The following is an 18,462-nucleotide window of genomic DNA, read 5'->3' on the forward strand; positions in this document are numbered from 1 at the left end:
AGCGTTTCTGAGCTAAAATAAATAGGTTTAAACTAAAGAAATGCATGTGCGTAAATTCTCGTCAAAGATTAGCCACTTTTAGTCATAGACAGTGACCGCTTTTCTGGAATTTTGTTATCTTAAATGAATCCTAAGCGACAGTCCAGTTCAGGCGAAATATGTCGTACCTGGTTCGCCTGTGTGGAAAATACAGTTCAATATGGACGACACTTAACGCAAATGCATAAACCCCCTTTTACCCCAAAACGCGGCTCATTTCGGTTTCGGTATTTATTCTCCAGATCTCCCTGGATCCGCCTTTGACTGGTTCGCCTGTGCGGCCTATACAGATCAATCTAGGACGACACTTAACGCACATGTATTCACCCCCTTTACCCCAAAACGCGGCTCATTTCGTTTTCGATTTATTTTCCAGAGACAGGGTTCTCTCGCCCAGTGGAAGAATACATCAGTTATCTTTTGAAGACCGACCCAAGAACTGCAGGTAACGTTGAAGTCGACAGGGCCCAACGTTATCAAATTTCTAAGACACACTTAAGTTACGACAGTTGTTCAACGATCTTACGGCACATGTGAATTAACTCTTAACATTACGAATGTATTTCAACGAACTCATGCCACAGTTAACTCATTAATGTATTGTCTTCACGTCAACGTATTTTCAAGATAGGGGTACTTTCATGGTTGGTGGGGAAAACACATTTTATTATATTTTTGTATTTTTGGCTTCCATAAATTTGTTTGCTAAAACACGGAATGGTAAGCGTTATTTAACATTACTTCCCGATATAAAGCCTTCGTCTACCGCAACGCAAGTAATCAATTGCATGTTACAATGGGTACAGTTTTTATGAAAGTAAATAATCAGAAGGATTCTGATGTCTATATGGTTCAAATTAATTTCGTTTGTTATGAATCGACTGAATTATGCTAATTATCTTAATCAATTAGTGATAATAGAATATGTTGTTATGCAAATATATCTAGTGTGTGTATAGAAATTATACGATCAAAGATAACCAAATCGTTCCTAAATTACAGGCTTTTGTTGTTTGTGGTGTTGTTGTTGTCTTATTATCTTGTTGTTTGTTATTTAGTAAAATTTAGTTATTTCTTCACAGAGTTTGTGGATACATCTGAAGCCGACGCTCTTTTCAACAAGGTCCGAATTCTGTGCCTCATTCTCACTACGGAAACGAACCTCCATACACGCGCACGCGCAGTTAACGCCACTTGGGCACGACGTTGCAATAGCCACTACTTCGTTCTACAGACACGCGACGAAAAGGATGACGTAATCATGACGCCGTACAAAGAAACAAGAAACAATCTCATTTACAAAGTTCGTCACGCGATGATCCACGCATACACGAATCTCATGGGCACATTTGATTGGGTGTTAAAGGCCGACGACGATACCTACGTCATAATGGAGAATCTCCGCTTTTTGTTGAGTAATTATGAAAAAGACAAACCCGGTTACCTAGGATACCATTTCAACATGTACGTTGAAAACCACGGCTACATGAGTGGCGGAGCTGGGTACGTCATGAGTGTCGCTGCCTTACGGCAGATGGTCGATTATAATTTGAAAAATGACGCATGCGCACTGACTAAAACGTATCTAATACCGGAAGTGAGCGAAGACTTTGAAATTGGAAAGTGTTTAAAAATTGTCGGAGTACCAGTTTTAACTACTATGGACTTTTTGGGAAGAGAGACTTTTCATCCATACCCGTTTGAACAATATTTACTTGACTTTTTGCCGGAATATTTATATGATTGGTCAAATACTCGTCCACAAACGGTAAGAGAGTGCAAAAAACAATAAGATTCGTTACATAGTCTTTTGCTGCATATATTAAAAGACTTTATCTTGTTTATCTTTACACAGTGGTCACGTTCCCGCAAAATTTAAGTAATTCAAAACTTAATCTTAAATGTTTTAAACACTAAAGAATTTTACTTTACTTTCTTACTTGATTTTTTTATAACTATCAAGGTATTGTACGAATACATGTTAACATGCTAGTTCATGGATTTACCTGTATACTAGTACAATGTTATAGTATAACTATCATATGAAAGAATGAAGAAGATGAAAGGATGAAGAAGATCAGTACATACGTTTTCAATTTTATTTAAAATACTTATTAAACGATAATTATTCGTAATTGTTTTCTATTAAAGGCATAAGTTACTCGCTTTCTTTTGTGAGCACTATACCACTATTAACCAATGAACTTATTTAAAGCGACATATGTGCGGATGATACGGTATTTTATTTTCAAAGATAATGTATGTGTGTACTTGATGGTTTCTGTCTCGTGTCTCGTTTGTATAAACGCTTATATAAATATTTGTTTTTATAAAGGTAAATAATATATCCGTTGACACATTTAGAATACGCGGGAAAATCAGTATAAGTAGTAAATTCTGTGTGAATGAAATGTAAATGGGGCACAGCTACACGCATGCGCTCTACCGATAACGGGACTTCGTGTAGTAACTTCTCATTGTGTAGTCCTGAGTTCGAAATTCACTGGAGGCGCGTATTGTAAAAATATTTGTTGGCATTGTTTATAATTTTCTTAACGATATTCTCAATACAACATTGAAACTAGTTATCCTCCTGAAAAAAAGAAAATATTAACTGATTGTATACATGTCTATATTGCAGCCACGAATGAAAAAATATATTTTCTATAATAACGAGTGAATTAAAACCGATATTCCATCGAATCCAACAAATTTTCTTTTTATTTAATGCTTTTTTCACCGTTTATTTACATTGTAAAAGAGTTTAACTGGTTAATATCGCTGGATTTATGACGTCATTTCGTCGAAAAATGACGTCATTTCACAGTAAAACAGTGAACAATATCGATATGTTCACTGTTATTTGTCACTGTTTAAAACAGTGAAATATCAGTTCTAAATCACTGATATTTCTCTATAAACCACCGGAAAGCATAAAATAGATTTCTATATTAAGGGGAATACCATCGATGCTCCTTAACCGTATGCATTTTCTAATTTAAGGGATACAACTGCTGCAGTCCTTTCTCCATCAGTTTTCATTACATGAAGCCGGAATCCATGCTTATGATGGACCATTTGCTGTATCGAATCCATGTACACGGTCGCAATACCGCAGGGAACCAGGCCGACAAATCTATTTTTAGACCGGGGCGCGTGGAAAACATGCGCAAACCGAAGGATGTCATTGACCGACTTGTATGAACAATAACTTCCAGACTATCGGCAAAAATCGTTTAGAGACAAGACGCTTTTATACGTTCGGGGGTTCATGGTTTTCGGACATCAATTGACCTCGTCACTGGTGTACATTTGAATGAAAAGACACAAATTTGCCGATGCTGCACGGTGTGCCGAGTATTCTCGGACTACTTAATCAGAGGGGCTAATCACGTGACAAACAAGTTGGCGACGTCCATGCCGAGGCAGGTATTTTTCGTCGTTTTATACCCTGTATTACTTGTATTATTATTTTTTATTCCGCTCACTTTCCAGCCATATTAGAAAGCAAGTTTCTTTGTAAGTAATATTCGCTCTATATCTCGACTTTACTCGGTGCAAAATTTCTTAGAGTGATGACCTAATTAGGGGTCCACTAATGAAATTTGCACCGACTAAAGTCGAGATATAAAGCGAATTTAAAAACGAGGTAAAAGCTGATCACCTTGTTACTGCTATGGCTGAAAAGTGAGCGTCATTTAAAATAAATAAACAGAAGTAATAAAGGGTATAAAAAGGTAAAAATAACTGTCTCGGTATGGAAGTCACCATCTTTAATATCACGTGATTACCCCCTCTGTTACTGATCGAGCAATACATGAGAACGTGCGCTGTACATGTACGTATATGCTATGAACGTATCCGTCACCTGTATTAGACGATTGTTTCAACCCCGTGCTTTATGTTAAGAAAGTTTGAGCGTTCGCATACAACACTTAAGATATAATGTGTGTACCGGCATTATATGTAGATGTCGGTATTCGCGGAGGTCAATCCATATAAGCGTGCTGCTAAGATATTGGACACCGTATACATAAAGTTGTAAACATGTTCTACAAAATTAAGATAATGACACTGTGTTTTATGGCCAATACATGTCTGCAATAGCATTCAATCCAATGCTCAAACCCATTGAGCGGATAATTAATCATTAAAGAGTGTAGAAATCGAGAATGCTTAGTACAGTTATGATATTAGTCATGCTCAATATATCGTTGTCGACATAGGTACACCTTAAAAATAACGAGGGTACTGTTAAGTACACTAAACTGTGCCCCTGGTACGAACAATACGCTTAAAGGCATTCCGTCATACACAGTGGTACTTTTAAGTATATTTTCCGTAACCTGGTACTTAATACAACCGGTACATATTTTTATACTTAGGGTACTTTTAAAGAATGCCTTAGACAACAATTAGAAAATGCAGACGTGATACATGGTGCACACATTGTTACTAAGTGTCGTATTTGGAATGTGCGTTTACAGGGTACAGAGTGCGTTTCTTGTTCGTCACTCACGATTAAATGCAAGTACTTTTTATTTAACTATAAAAAGACGTCGTCATGTTTTGTTTGTTGACGGCGTTTATACTTCTAGAATGCAATGACATTGGCAAGATCTCAGAACATTCGTATGGAATAAAACGTTGTTATCTTAGCATGAAAACCTTATCATCAAAATTGTCATGTGAACCAAAGTTTGGTTCATGTTTTAGTAATTGAATATTAGATCAGTGCTTTTGTCTTCTTATTTGCATATCAAAACCTACCAAAGATACTTTGACAAGTTAATAGTTTTTGCATGTGAATGACTGATATTATATTCTTAATAGCAATATATGCATATTAACATGAAAAAGATATTCAGTGTCTGTAACATGGTTATTATAATGCAGACAGATTGAATACAAATAGCTCAATATACTCAAAACACCTAATAAACATGCACGTTCCTTAAATAAAATTGACATTAGTGTTCAATGCGTTTACACGATTATTTTTCTTAACTAACTGTGTGTTGAAATCTACACTAGTGTATATAACATCTTTGGTTGATTTATAGAGAATTATTTAGATTTAAAAACACATAAACTATGTATTTTGCTACATCGCCGTTATTTAGGAAGATATGTATCTTGCTAAGGAAGATTTAAATCTTCCTTAGGAAGATTTATATCTTCCGTAGAAACAATTAAATCTTCCTGATTGAAGATATAAATATTCCTAAGATATAAATCTTCCTTAGGGAAGAATTCGTGACTAATGACCCTTTAAGCCGCGTCATCTTAATTCTTCCTGTGAATTTCGAATATTTCGTAGGAAGATTAAATTATTCCTACAAATGTTATGGCCAATCAGGGTTGTGCTAAAATTAACAACCAATCAAAATACGCGTTACATTTCACGCGCGCTGTTATATCTTAATATTTATTTTTAATTCTTTCTAAGGAAGATTTAATTGTTCCTGCGAATATTATAGCCAATCAGGGCTCTTCCCGAAATGACAGCCAATCGTAATGTTTTGATTCCACGTGCTTAATTTAATCTTCCTATTCATTTAGAATTCTTCCTGAGAAACAAAAAAATGTTGCTAAATATGAAAGAAGTTACACTGTGGCGAAGTACGCTTCAGTCTGCTAAGTGGTACGCTTCGGCAACGGTACGTTAAAGCCGACATTCCGTTGTATTAGTATAGCATTGTTTTTAATTGTTGTTGATATTAACCGTCGGATATCCGAACCTTTTGCTCAATGTCAAACTTATCCCGAAGTAAAAATATGATCTTAATCACTTTTTCCCTTTCGCTCTGCACACTGGCTTCATTGCGACTTCTTATGAGCCATTAATTAACAACTATAAAAACGAAATCTTTTACGCGGAGCCAATCACACAAAAATGTTCGGTGCCTTTCAAAATACGAAGATTAACAATCCTTTGAATTTCATTGAAAATTACCCAACATTCTAAAATTATGTGACATGTTTGGCTTATTTTAAAAATTTATGCTATTTTACACAAATAATATTAAACGAGGAGGTCATTTATTATCGACGGGTTTCATATAGTAAATGATTGGGTGATTTGAAAGGAAATTTCCAAAGAAACGCTAGTGTGTACGCATGGAATGAATTACTTAAAGTTAGCTCTGTTCTGTAATGTTTAGTGACCATCTTGGCGCTGAGAAAATATAAACATTGTTTAAGGTTCTTGTCATTCAAATCTGTATTGGAGTCATTCAGATATGCACCTTCATTTCATTACGTCATTATTGAACAGGACTATGGCAACAACAGATAGAGTGCTTGAATTATTTTAATATACAATATAAACTATATTATATACAATGCGCTTAAGTAATGCAGGTAATCAATAAATCAGATTAAATATAAACCATAATTGTATAAGAACAAATTATAGCGAGATCGAACTATTGACGGAGAAGGCATAAATGGAAATGTGTGTATATTTCGAGGTCCTTTCGCGCCTTAGACTCAAGTTTGGACGTTTTTTAATGAAAACTGCAAAAGCTAGCTATTTTATTTTGACCGGACATCCAAATAAGTTTAAAGGATAATTAAGTTGAATGTGCCAATTAATCGGATATTGGTGTATTTGTAGTTTTTAAAAAATCAATTGGGGGATTTTCTAACATTTTTATTGTTGTAACTTCAAAGTTTAATGTTTAAATAAGCTATCATCAAATATTTCATCCTGATGAAATTGGATATGTAGCAGTATCAGAACCTTCTGGTGATGGTAAATTCATTATTTTAATTATTGATCAGCTTTAAAACATGGACAGTTTTGCCAGATGCATTTCATAGCATTCACTGCTGACTAAAAGTCTCTAACCTTGAAATGAAATACATGTTAATCAATACATATAGATGCAATTTGAAAGTGTGCTAAGTGTCATTAAATCTATAGCATAGTTAGCAAGTAATGTATTATTTTTCAAACGATACCGCTTTAAAAACCGAAAGTAGGATTTCTTTACGTATACGTCCATTTCGACAAACGCAATTATTTTTTAGTTTTAAAGCGCAAAAAATACGGATTTATACATTGTAACCACCAGATATATTCTAATTAAATATATAGTCTAGTTAGATAAGATTAAATGTTTAGTCTAGTTAGCAAGTAATTTATTATTTATCAACCGGTACCGCTTTTTAAACCGAAAGTAAGATTTCTAGACGTATACGTCCATTTCGACAAACGCGATTCTTTTTAAGCTTTAAAGTATGCACCACCTGAGTCCAGGCTTTGAGCCAAGATTTTTGTTGTTACAGAAGTGTATTTTTACACTCTACAACTCAAGGACGAGTTAATCTGTGATGGTTTTTTAAGCTCACCTGATTGCTCAGGTGAGCTTTTGTGACCGGTCTTTGTCCGTCGTCCGTCCGTCGTCCGTCCTTCCGTCCGTCGTCCGTCCGTCCACATTTGTTCGTAAACACTCTAGAGGCCACATTTATTTCCGATCTTCATGCAACTTGGTCAAAAGATTAGTCCCAATGATATCTCGATCGAGTTCGAAACTGGGTCATGCTGGGTCAAACACTAGGTCACTAGGTCAAAAAAAGGAAAACCTTGTAAACACTGTTAAAGTCACATTTCATGCCCAATCTTCATGTAACTGTGTCAAAATGTTTGCCTTAATGATATGTTGGTTGAGTTCAAAAGTGGTTCCGGTCCGTTGAAAAACATTGCCGCCAGTGGGCGGGCAGTTTTCCTTTTATGGCTATAGAGAAACCTTGTAAACACTCTAAAAGTCAAAAATTTTGCCCAATCATCATGAAAATTGGTCAAAACATTGGTTTTATTGATATCTCGGACGAGATCTAAAATGGTCCAGATCTGTGAAAAAAACATGGCCGTCAGTGAGCGGGGCATTTTTCTCTATATGTATATAGTGAAAACATGTGAACACTCTAGAAGTCACATTTTTGGCCCAATTTTCATGACATTTGGTCATAATGTTCTCCTTAATGATATTTTGGTTGATTAAAAACAGTGGTTTCGGTCCGATGAAAAACATGGCCGCCAGTGGGCGGGGCAGTTTTCCTTACTTGGCTATAGAGAAACCTTGTTTACACTCTAGAAGTAACAATTTTTGCCCAATCATCATGAAAGTTGGTCAAAACATTGGTTTTATTGATATCTCAGACGGGTTTAAAAATGGTCCAGATCGGTAGAAAAACATGGCCGCCAGTGGGCGGGGCATTTTTCTATATATGTATATAGTGAACACATGTGAAAACTCTAGGAGTCACATTTTTGGTCCAATTATCATGAAATTTGGTATGAAAATTTGTTTCGTTGATACAAGAATTGAGTTCGAAAATGGTTCCGGTCAGTTGAATAAAAAGGCTGCCGGGGGGACAGTTTTCTTATATTTATATAGTAAAAAAAGCTAGTGAATACTCTAGAACTCACATTATTTGCCCAATCATCATGAAACTTGGTGAAAAGATTGGTTTTATATGTTTATCTCAGATGAGTTCGCAAATGGTCCCGATCGTTAAAAAAACATGGCCGCCAGGGGGTATGGCAGTTTTCCTTATGTGACTAGAGAGAAACCTTGTGATCGAACACTTTAGAAGTCACATGTTTTGCCTAATCATTGTGAAACTTAGTCAATACATTGGTTATTGATTTCTCGGACAAGTTGGAAAAAATGGCTCAGATCGGTGAAACACACTTTTTAGCGCACCTGATTGCTCAGGTGAGGTTTTAGGATTGGTCTTTGTCCGCCGTCCGTAAACACTGTAGCATTCACCTTTCTCAAGCATTCTTTATCAAAGTTGCTGAAAGATCTCCGTCAAGTTTGATAATGAGCAAAATCAATTAATTAATGTCGTAATTATTGCCCTTAGATAGTTCAAATTTTCATTATATGATACAAAATCCTTGTAAACACTATAGAGGTCACATTTTTGTTTCAGATTTTATGAATCTTGGTTACAATATTTATTTTTGGAAGCAAATTTTGATGTTTGGTAAGGGGGGATTAACTCAAAATATAGGTAACCAGGTCAAATCTTACAAAAACAAAAACACTCCATGCGCCATTGTTTTGGTTCAGTAATGATGAATCTTGACCAGGATGTTTGTCTGGACAATATCTAGGTAAAGTATGACATTTGGTAAAGATTGAATAAACCGACTCCTCTCAGGTGAGCGAACTAGGGCCATCTTGGCCCTCTTGTTTTCTATTCCAATCAGACATTATAAACAATGACGATGCATTCAGCTATGTATTATTTAGTACCCCACACAATGGTTAATGCCATGTGAAACTCTAATCGCAATCTAGAAAATGACCGTCTAGGGAACTGATTTTCGTTAAAGATCTTTTAATATAACTATTTTAACTATTGAAGTTGTTCTCATAATAGGCGTTTGTGTTATTACATGTAAACATGTATACGGTAAGCGTTCTTCCCCCAGCCGACACGCTTAACACCTGCGCTAAAGTGATTGCCTTTCATTAATCATCTTGTTTTATCACCGTCTCGCAAGCGAAAACCATTTCGTGACCATGTAGTGGACTTGGTTTATGTGTGTATTGCGAAGTTTGTTATCTCCTTCCACGCCTGAGACTGCATTTTGTTTGAGCGGACCCGGATTGTAAGGAATACCGTTAGTGCCATCGTAGTTACACATTAAAATCCAGAGGGCGACAATGCGATATTACGACGGCGACAATGCGATAGTACGATGGCGACAATGCGATAGTACGATGACGAAAATGCGATAGTACGATGGCGACAATGCGACAACGCGATAGTGCGATGACACAATGCGACAGTGCGACAATACGATGGCGACAGTGCGATAGCACGATGGCGACAATGCGATAGTCATATCGTATTGTCGCCATCGTATCATCTCATTGTCGCCATCGTACTATCGCGTTATCGTACTGTCGTCATCGTATTATCACATTGTCGCCATCGCACTATCGCGTTATCGTACTGTCGTCATCGTATTATCGCATTGTCGCCATCGTACTTTCGCACTGTCGCCATCGTATTGTCGAATTGTCGCCATCGTACTATCGCGTTATCGAACTGTCGTCATCGTATTATCACATTGTCGCCATCGCACTATCGCGGTATCGTACTGGCGTCATCGTATTATCGCATTGTCGCCATCGTACTATCGCACTGTCGCCATCGTATTGTCGCCATCGTACTATCGCGTTATCGAACTGTCGTCATCGTATTATCACAATGTCGCCATCGCACTATCGCGTTATCGTACTGTCGTCATCGTATTATCGCATTGTCGCCATTGTACTTTCGCACTGTCGCCATCGTATTGTCGAATTGTCGCCATCGTACTATCGCGTTATCGAACTGTCGTCATCGTATTATCACATTGTCGCCATCGCACTATCGCGTTATCGTACTGTCGTTATCGTACTATCGCATTGTCGCCGTCGTACTATCGCACTTTCACATTGTCGCCCTCTTGATTTTAATGTGTAACCACGATGGCTCTAACGATATTCCGTAGAATTGTGAGCCAGAACCCTATCTTATTAACTTACTATATTCACGATCGTTGTGACGAATGAGCAATTGAAGCTGCAATTGAGGTCTTAATATGGGGACGTTTTATATATGACGGATGGACAGTTTTGGTTCGTGTACATACGTGTGTTTGACGTTATTAAAGAAGTTCATATCATATGTGAAACGTTCGGATATTTCTTGTTACAGAGCCATATTGATTTGCCCACCTAAATACATAGGACCTCAGGAGCGCATTTGGCTTTATACCAAGAATAGAATTTAGATTGTTCGATATCTAATCACCAATACGAAAAAAAATAATTGCAAATTTTGTTAACATGTTTTACTTTAAACGATTGCAATCGTTTCTTAGCAACATACCACGATTTAATGTTGTTAACTCTTCTATTATTAACTCTTGATTGAAAACAAGAAACATTGTATCGTGTGTGCATTTCAATAATTGAATATGCCGAATATCTCCTTTTAAGATATTTCTCATCTGTAAAACTGATGTATCTGTACAGCCTTTAATTGAGAAAAAATTGTTTCACGCCGAAATGTTAGTTTAATAGTTTCCGATGTGATACGTATTTATACATTCAACACCTAATAAAAAATATCATTAGCCCGTTGAGTTTGTAAATAAATGTATTCAATATCATGAATAAATAAATAATTGCAGCTACAATTGTTTGGCAGTAGTGTATAGGAAATTGCTGATTTTATATTTTTTTAAAAGACATTAAAATTAGGTTTTCAACTTTTAAATTCGTAAATCGTAAAAGACGCTCATTTATGTCATTATACTTGATTTTATCAATAAAAAACGATACCAAAAGTCTATTTCAAGGCAAAATTACTGTTTTACATGACAAATGTTTTCGTTCATTCCTTTTTTAAGGAAACTTAATCGCAATGGTAAATTGTTAATATGATAATCGTGTTATACCAATTACTCACAAGATAGTTGCCTTAATTGTTATCAAGTACTACTAATGAAGGAACCTAAAATCCGAATCAATTACGAAAAATGAGCACTGAAATCTCGCGCGATGTAAGCGCAGGAAAGTAAAATAGGGCATACTAGTAATAGCTTCTTAAATGTGTTCTGATTTATAATTGATCATAAATAAGCAAATTCCTCAACAACACTAATGCATGGCCATCATTCCAAAGTAAAAATAAGATTTCGTTAGATATCCAAAATATAATCAACGTTCCATAAACTATAATAATTAGAGCATACGTACACAAGAAACACATTTGAAATTAAATGTTTTCATAAATAGTTATTGAATATGCATTGATAAGGTTAACATCAGTGCAATGTGAGTATGTATTTTCAAGAAGAAACTATAACTTAATATTATGAGACCGATGTTACATGCATTTTGATATTTTCAAGAACGTTACGCAATACAATGATTATTTATCATAATGTTCGGATTTTTCCTCATTTTTCATGTACCGGTATAATTATCAATCTTATTTAAAGGGGCTTTTTCACATTTTCGTTATATACTTGACAAAAGTAATACAAAATGTTTCAGATTCGCAAATTTTCGGTGTAGATATAATATTTGTGAGGGAAAGTTAATACTGAACATTTACCATGCTCTAATATATGCATTGTACGCATCTTTTGACGATTAAAAACCTGAAAATTATAAAGCGTTGCAACGCGAAACGATTGAATAATTTGGAGAATCTGTTGCTATTGTTATATTTTGTGATTCTACAAGGATTGCTTATATAAAGTATAAAATACATCACTTACTGTATGAACACGGATGCCCGAGTGGTCTAAGCGATAGAATTTTACTCCAGGGGTCAGTGGTTCGTGCCCAGTTGAGGTTTATTTTTTCTTTCTAAAATTTTATTCTAGTTTATTTTGGATATTTAGTATCAAAAAATATAACGACAACAACATAACTCTCAAAATTATTCAGTCGTTTCGCGTTGCAACGCTTTATAATATTCAGGTTTTTAAATCGTCAAAAGATGATATTTAAGATCATTGAAACGTTAAGTATTACTGTTTCCAGCTGTCACGATTGTGCAGTTGTTGGTGCGCGCAATCCTCACCTCGAAAACCCGGTGTCAATTCTGACGCATATGAGTTGGCTTGGTGGTCAACATACAGATATGTGGAGATATACTGTTTTCTCACAAATAACATAATAACAATGTAAATTTGCAAATCTGAAAATTTTTATATTTTGTTAATTTACCAAAATGTGAAAAGCCCATTTAAGTTTACAAGACTTTATGGTTACTATAGTTGTTGTATGTAAGTTACGAGTGTTAACCCATTTATGCCTAGCGTCTAGAAAAAAAGGCATTTGCAAACAGCGTAGACATATTACGACTGTTTCGAGTGAACAGAGTTCCTTAGTTTTTTACCCATAATATCGCAATGCATATTAAGTTTCTTGCATATTAAATTCGGTGTTCGGACCATCGCTCTCACGGACAATCGCTCCTACGCTAATTTTGACAAGGCGAACGTTCGCTCCAACATGATTTTGACAACCAGGACAGTCGCTCCTGCATTATTTTGACACCACGGCCATTGGTTCCTACAATTTGATACGAAGCCTTGAAACGCAGCATACGCCGATCAAAGGTTAACACCTATAATTAGCCGACATTTTAATTTACCTAACTTGTCAACAGTAAGCCTATACATAAATATACTTAAATTTTGAAATTTTGAAAAAAACAACATAATTTTAATAATCATAGAAATATTATTTTAATACATGTATAAATATAATATTCTTTGCGAAATAAGATCTATGCTTTTTGCAATCAATATGTTGCAGGAACCAGGTCGATGGTGGAGTTTCGCCATAGTGTTGAGCACCGAATTCGTCTTGGCATTGAGATGTGTTGTGAATAAACATTATTGTGAGTTAACATTATTGACTCGTATATATCCAACTGTGTGTATGAATGTACCTATGTGTTTCTTTTCGTTTCAATGCGCTTTCTTTTGCATATTTCATTGTGAATATATGTATATAAATGTAAATATGTGCATAATATCATAAAAACAAGTTAAATAAACAACAACAAGTCAACTTCTCGTGTGGCTTTTATTTTTATTCCATTCGCAAAATTGGCTTTTATTCCAATAAACGTTATGTAGGATTAAATGTTCCTGATAGGACTAATGTAGCGACCATTGTCAGGGTGCCCATATAACTTAGGAGCGAAAGTCCGGGTTGTCAAAATAATATAGGAGCAACAGTCCGGGTTGTCAAAATAATATATGAGCGACTGTCCGGCTTGTCAAAATAGTAGAGGATTGACTGTCCGGCTTGTCAAAATAATATAGGAGCGACTGTCCGGCTTGTCAAAATAATATAGGAGCGACTGTCCGGCTTATCAAAATAAAATAGGAGCGACTGTCCTGCTTGTAAAAATAATATAGGAGCGACTGACCGGCTTGTCAAAATAATATAGGAGCGACGGTCTGGCTTTTCAAAAAAATACATGAGCGACTCTCCGGGCTGTCAAAATTATATAGGAGCGACAGTCCGGGTTGCCAAAATAATATAGGAGCCGCTGTCTGGCTTGTCAAAATAATATAGGAGCGACTGCCCGGGTTGTCAAAACAACGTAGGAGTGAACGTCCGCCTTGTCAAAATAAGCGTGGGGCGATTGTCCGAGATTCGTTAAAATCAGCCACAACCATATTTGTTTATTATGCAATCATACCCCATCTTAACTGCTATCTCGTACACAAGTTCGCCCAGGCTTCTCTGTATGGGCACTCATTAAGACCATAAAAGCTTGTACTAATCGTGAAAATCGTCGGCGACATCAATTATTTATTTGTAATGCGAATCTAGATAGAACTCGAAATAATTAAAGGGACATTTACAAGATTTGTACTAAAAAATTCGGAATACAATTTTTACATACACTAAGAAGAAATGGTAGCATCCATTAGCTACCTTTTTGTTGATTTTTTCCGTTACAAAACATAAATTGGAGTTTATGTAATCTTATATTTCACATAATAAAAAAATAACTGGCTTCAAAGCAAAAGGATAACTGGTAGTTTTTTCACGAGCATAGTGCCGTCTTAAAATTAAAAAAAAATACATAACAAAGCAGTACAAAAACAACAGCAGTTTAATGAAAATATCTTTCATGCTTAAATTATTGAACTGTATATAAAATTCATTCTTTAACTCTTTCAGTGCTGGAACCGAATTTTGAAGGCCTTTGCAAACAGTTTGGGTCCAGATGAGACACCACAGAACGTGGCGTCTCATCAGGATCCGAACTGTTTGCTATTTTGATAATATTCTTTGAAAAAAAATCGAAGAAAATGCTAATTTTAAAAATTCAGCAGACGACATTTTAGCAGACGACAAATTTCCCAGCATGCAAATGGTTAACATGGTCTTTATAGATCTTGCATCTAAGTGAATCCCGGCGAGTAAGTCGAAAATGGCAAGGCAAACATAAACAAACGTAATATAAAACATACAGGCATTTTTGGATACGACCCTCTACTCTACTCTAAATTAGTTTTTAACAACTAATTTAATCAAACCACTGAAATAAGTTAAACTTTTGAAGTACGAACGTTTGCAAGTATGTTCGCATATGCGGGTTTTCCGATATCAGCTGTGCTTTGTAAAAGGGGTTTTCATGCATGTGCTTAAAGTGTCGTCCCATATTAGCCTGTGCAGTCCGCAGGGACGACACTTTCCGCCTAAACTGGATTTTTGCTAGAAGAGACTAACTTTAAACAGAAAATATCATAAAAGCGGAAAGTGTCGTCCCTTATTAGACTGTGCGGGCTGCACAGGCTAATCTTGGACGACACTTTACGCACATGCATTAAACCCATTTTACACAGAGCACGGCTCATATTTATTCCTGTCGCGTCTGCGGCTTCGTTTTTGTGAGCCAAGAATGTGTCCCGGCAATCTTAAATTTACTTACTACCGGCACTTACGAAAGTTGGTACCGATTTGAAATTATAACTGCACTGTACAGCTATTACTCTATACAGAAGTCGGATCAATTTAGATGCGTTGTTGTGCTGTGTGTCAGCTGGATATCCCCACATATACGTACGCTGCCCACCAACTAAACTCACATGCGTCGAAAATGCGAATAGACTCCGCTTTTTCTAGGTGAGAAGAGAATCGTTTGCATTAACAACTGCGCTAATCGTTAGTTATAGTTCACACAATCTCTTAAAATACGAAGATTAAAACCACTCAACATATTGCATCGTTCTGACTTATTATATATATATATATATATATTATATATATATATATATATATATATATATATATATATATATATATATATATATATATATATATATATATATATATATATATATATATAACCATGGTGAGAAGGTGTCATCAGCAAACATGTTTTTTTCAAACTGGGAATTCGGCATGTACACAAATTGTGGCAACGGATGTTGTTGTTGGGGCGAATATGTGTTGACATTTAATGACCTTTATAAGCCTCCAAGTAAATGTTGAGGAAAAATCCAGTTGATCCGAATTAATAATTCTGAAGATTGCATTGGCTTTTTTTTTAAAGAGAATTCCACCGAAACGTAAGCTACGCATCGTTTTCGAGATTACTGGAAAAATTAGCAATAAATCAGGCCTATCTTTCAACATGGCTTACGTTTATTGACTGTTTACGTTTCACGTTTACAATTGTAACACTCTTTGTTCATTGCAGGTAGTTATGTTTCCTTTATAATAAATGAAGTTATATATACATATATATCGATTCCCTTTTTAATTACGGCAATATTAGTGTTTATACAATATCGTCGAATACCCAAATACGCTTTGCCGTTTCCATAGTTACACTCTAACGTGATAAATGCATTATCATCATTTATTTGAAGACACAATTCTCTGTACGGGCACTTGCCATGACTTTATTTTTGTGTTGTAGACGTATTTCATTGTTGTAAATATATTTAGTTCATAAATATATTTATTCTGAATGATATTGAAGTAAATTATTTTTTAAAGGAAACATTGCTCTGATTGTTCAATGGTTGGACAGAGTAGATTTTAACTTTAAATAGGATTAGTAGCGTTCTTTTGTAGTAGTTGATTAGTTTTCAGTATGTAGAGACTGGGTAGAAAGGTGAACTGTTTTTACTAACATTTTAATACGTTAATTGGCTTGTCAAGCATGAGTTTATTCACTCAACCACATCCGTGTGCATGAATGACTATTTCGAATGTCATTCTTTGCATATCATTCATGCTGTCAACCTGTATGTTTATGATATTAAATCATAAATATAATATATTTAGGTAAATATGCATTTTATACATCTTTTATATTCATGTCGGTCGGTTGTATTATTGTAATTATTTTGTTTTAATAGTTGTATTTGTGTATTAATTCAGTTGGTATCTTACCGTCGGAACACATCATTTTATATATAATTGAAATGTATACTTATTATAAGAATGTCATTCTTTGCATATCATTCATGCTGTCAACCTGTATGTTTATGATATTAAATCATAAATATAATATATTTAGAAACCCAAACGTGTTGTTCGAAGAAAGAACCCTAAACGCCCATACGGCAACACTGGCGCCCAACAACGAGTCTTCGGCAACAACAGCGTTTGGAACAGAAAAACGGAAGTAGCGGACACGTTACTACGGCGAAAACAGACAGGAGCCTCAGACCGGTAGCGAGGAGGGGGAGAGTCCAGGAATTTAACACAGCGATTCCTTGGAAACCGGTTTTTGATTTTTCCCGGGGAGTAGGAGTCCACATTTTTGCGCGGCATCGAGCTCGAGCACCGATGTGAGTACAACTACGTATTTCTTGTGCACAAAACTTTGACGTCAAAACCGTTAAAACGTACGTACAGGATTTCACGTTCTGCTACGCAAGGAAGGATTCACGTTCAATCAGGACGGAGAGTGATGGACACTTAAATCGTTGTGGACATTGTGTATCGTGTCATTATTGTGTTTTGCTTGTATTTTGTAAGTGTTCCGACGGAGTTCGGTGAGTGTAAATATTTTTATAATTATTGTGCAATGTACATCTTCTATTTATTGTAGTTTCATTGTCGTAAATGAATGATTTGAAATACCAATCAGTTGACTTACAAAAACAACAACAACATATATAGCTAATTTAAGTTTATGTGGTCATGCATTTTGCGAATTGGTCGAGATAAATGAAACGACCTTTTGTCAGCTCATTGGTAAGTTAGTGTCATATGAAGTTATTTTAAGGAAATTATAGTCCCTTCACGAGCACAAAGTTTATTGCATGGCGAAGCTAAATCTACTCACCACTTACATGACGTTAAGTAGTAGATAGGTTTGAGTAACTGGATTTATTTAGTAGCAGTAGATTTTGCCCAAGGGTTATAATAAGTATCAAGAGGTTTCAATGCGTAAATTTGTTAATTTGTCATACTTTACGTATGGTTGAATTGAAAACGCTTTGTGCGTATTTTTAAAGAGAAAACTCTCTTTATAAATACCGGAAAATAATTACTGTTTTTTTTCTAAAAATTGATAATGTTAAAATGTACATATACGATTTAAACTGCATTATGTAGTTTAATGCGTGTATGTGCGACTGGCGTCTTACCGGTAAATGCACGTGCTCGCGATATCGTAGCGCAAGAAGAACGCTATTTCGGCAGTGTGGTAAACACGCGATAGTAAACCAGTGGCGGGTTCGAATCGAAATAAAATCGAACTTAGTAAACACCTGGTACAAAATAAAAGAGCTTTGATTAGATATTTGTGATAGTCAAGCTGTTGGTTTAAAATAAGCCCAAGGGAGGTAATACAGGTGTGTTGAGATAACTGTTTCGGTACCTTTATTGGAAAAAGGGAAAAAGT

General features: G+C 35.6%; 1 protein-coding gene across 46 annotated transcripts in view; it reads left to right on the forward strand.

Annotated features, from left to right (window-relative positions):
- LOC127841595 (glycoprotein-N-acetylgalactosamine 3-beta-galactosyltransferase 1-like) overlaps window positions 1–18,462 on the forward strand; it is a 53,173-nt gene that overhangs the window by 9,565 nt on the left and 25,146 nt on the right. For 45 of the 46 annotated variants that reach the window (XR_008031142.1, XR_008031143.1, XR_008031144.1 and 42 more), the window contains exons 3-5: window positions 416–484; window positions 1,122–1,807; window positions 3,043–3,877. Coding sequence is in view for 1 of the 46 variants with exons in the window: in XM_052370519.1 (XP_052226479.1) it covers window positions 416–484; window positions 1,122–1,807; window positions 3,043–3,243 (956 nt within the window). In the remaining 45 variants the exon portion in view is untranslated. Of the gene's footprint in view, window positions 1–415; window positions 485–1,121; window positions 1,808–3,042; window positions 5,021–18,462 lie in introns of those variants that run through there. The other variant, XM_052370519.1, reaches the window with a different exon arrangement.

The sequence above is a fragment of the Dreissena polymorpha genome, chromosome 8, assembly GCF_020536995.1.
Source record: "Dreissena polymorpha isolate Duluth1 chromosome 8, UMN_Dpol_1.0, whole genome shotgun sequence".
Taxonomy (NCBI): Eukaryota; Metazoa; Mollusca; class Bivalvia; order Myida; family Dreissenidae; genus Dreissena; species Dreissena polymorpha.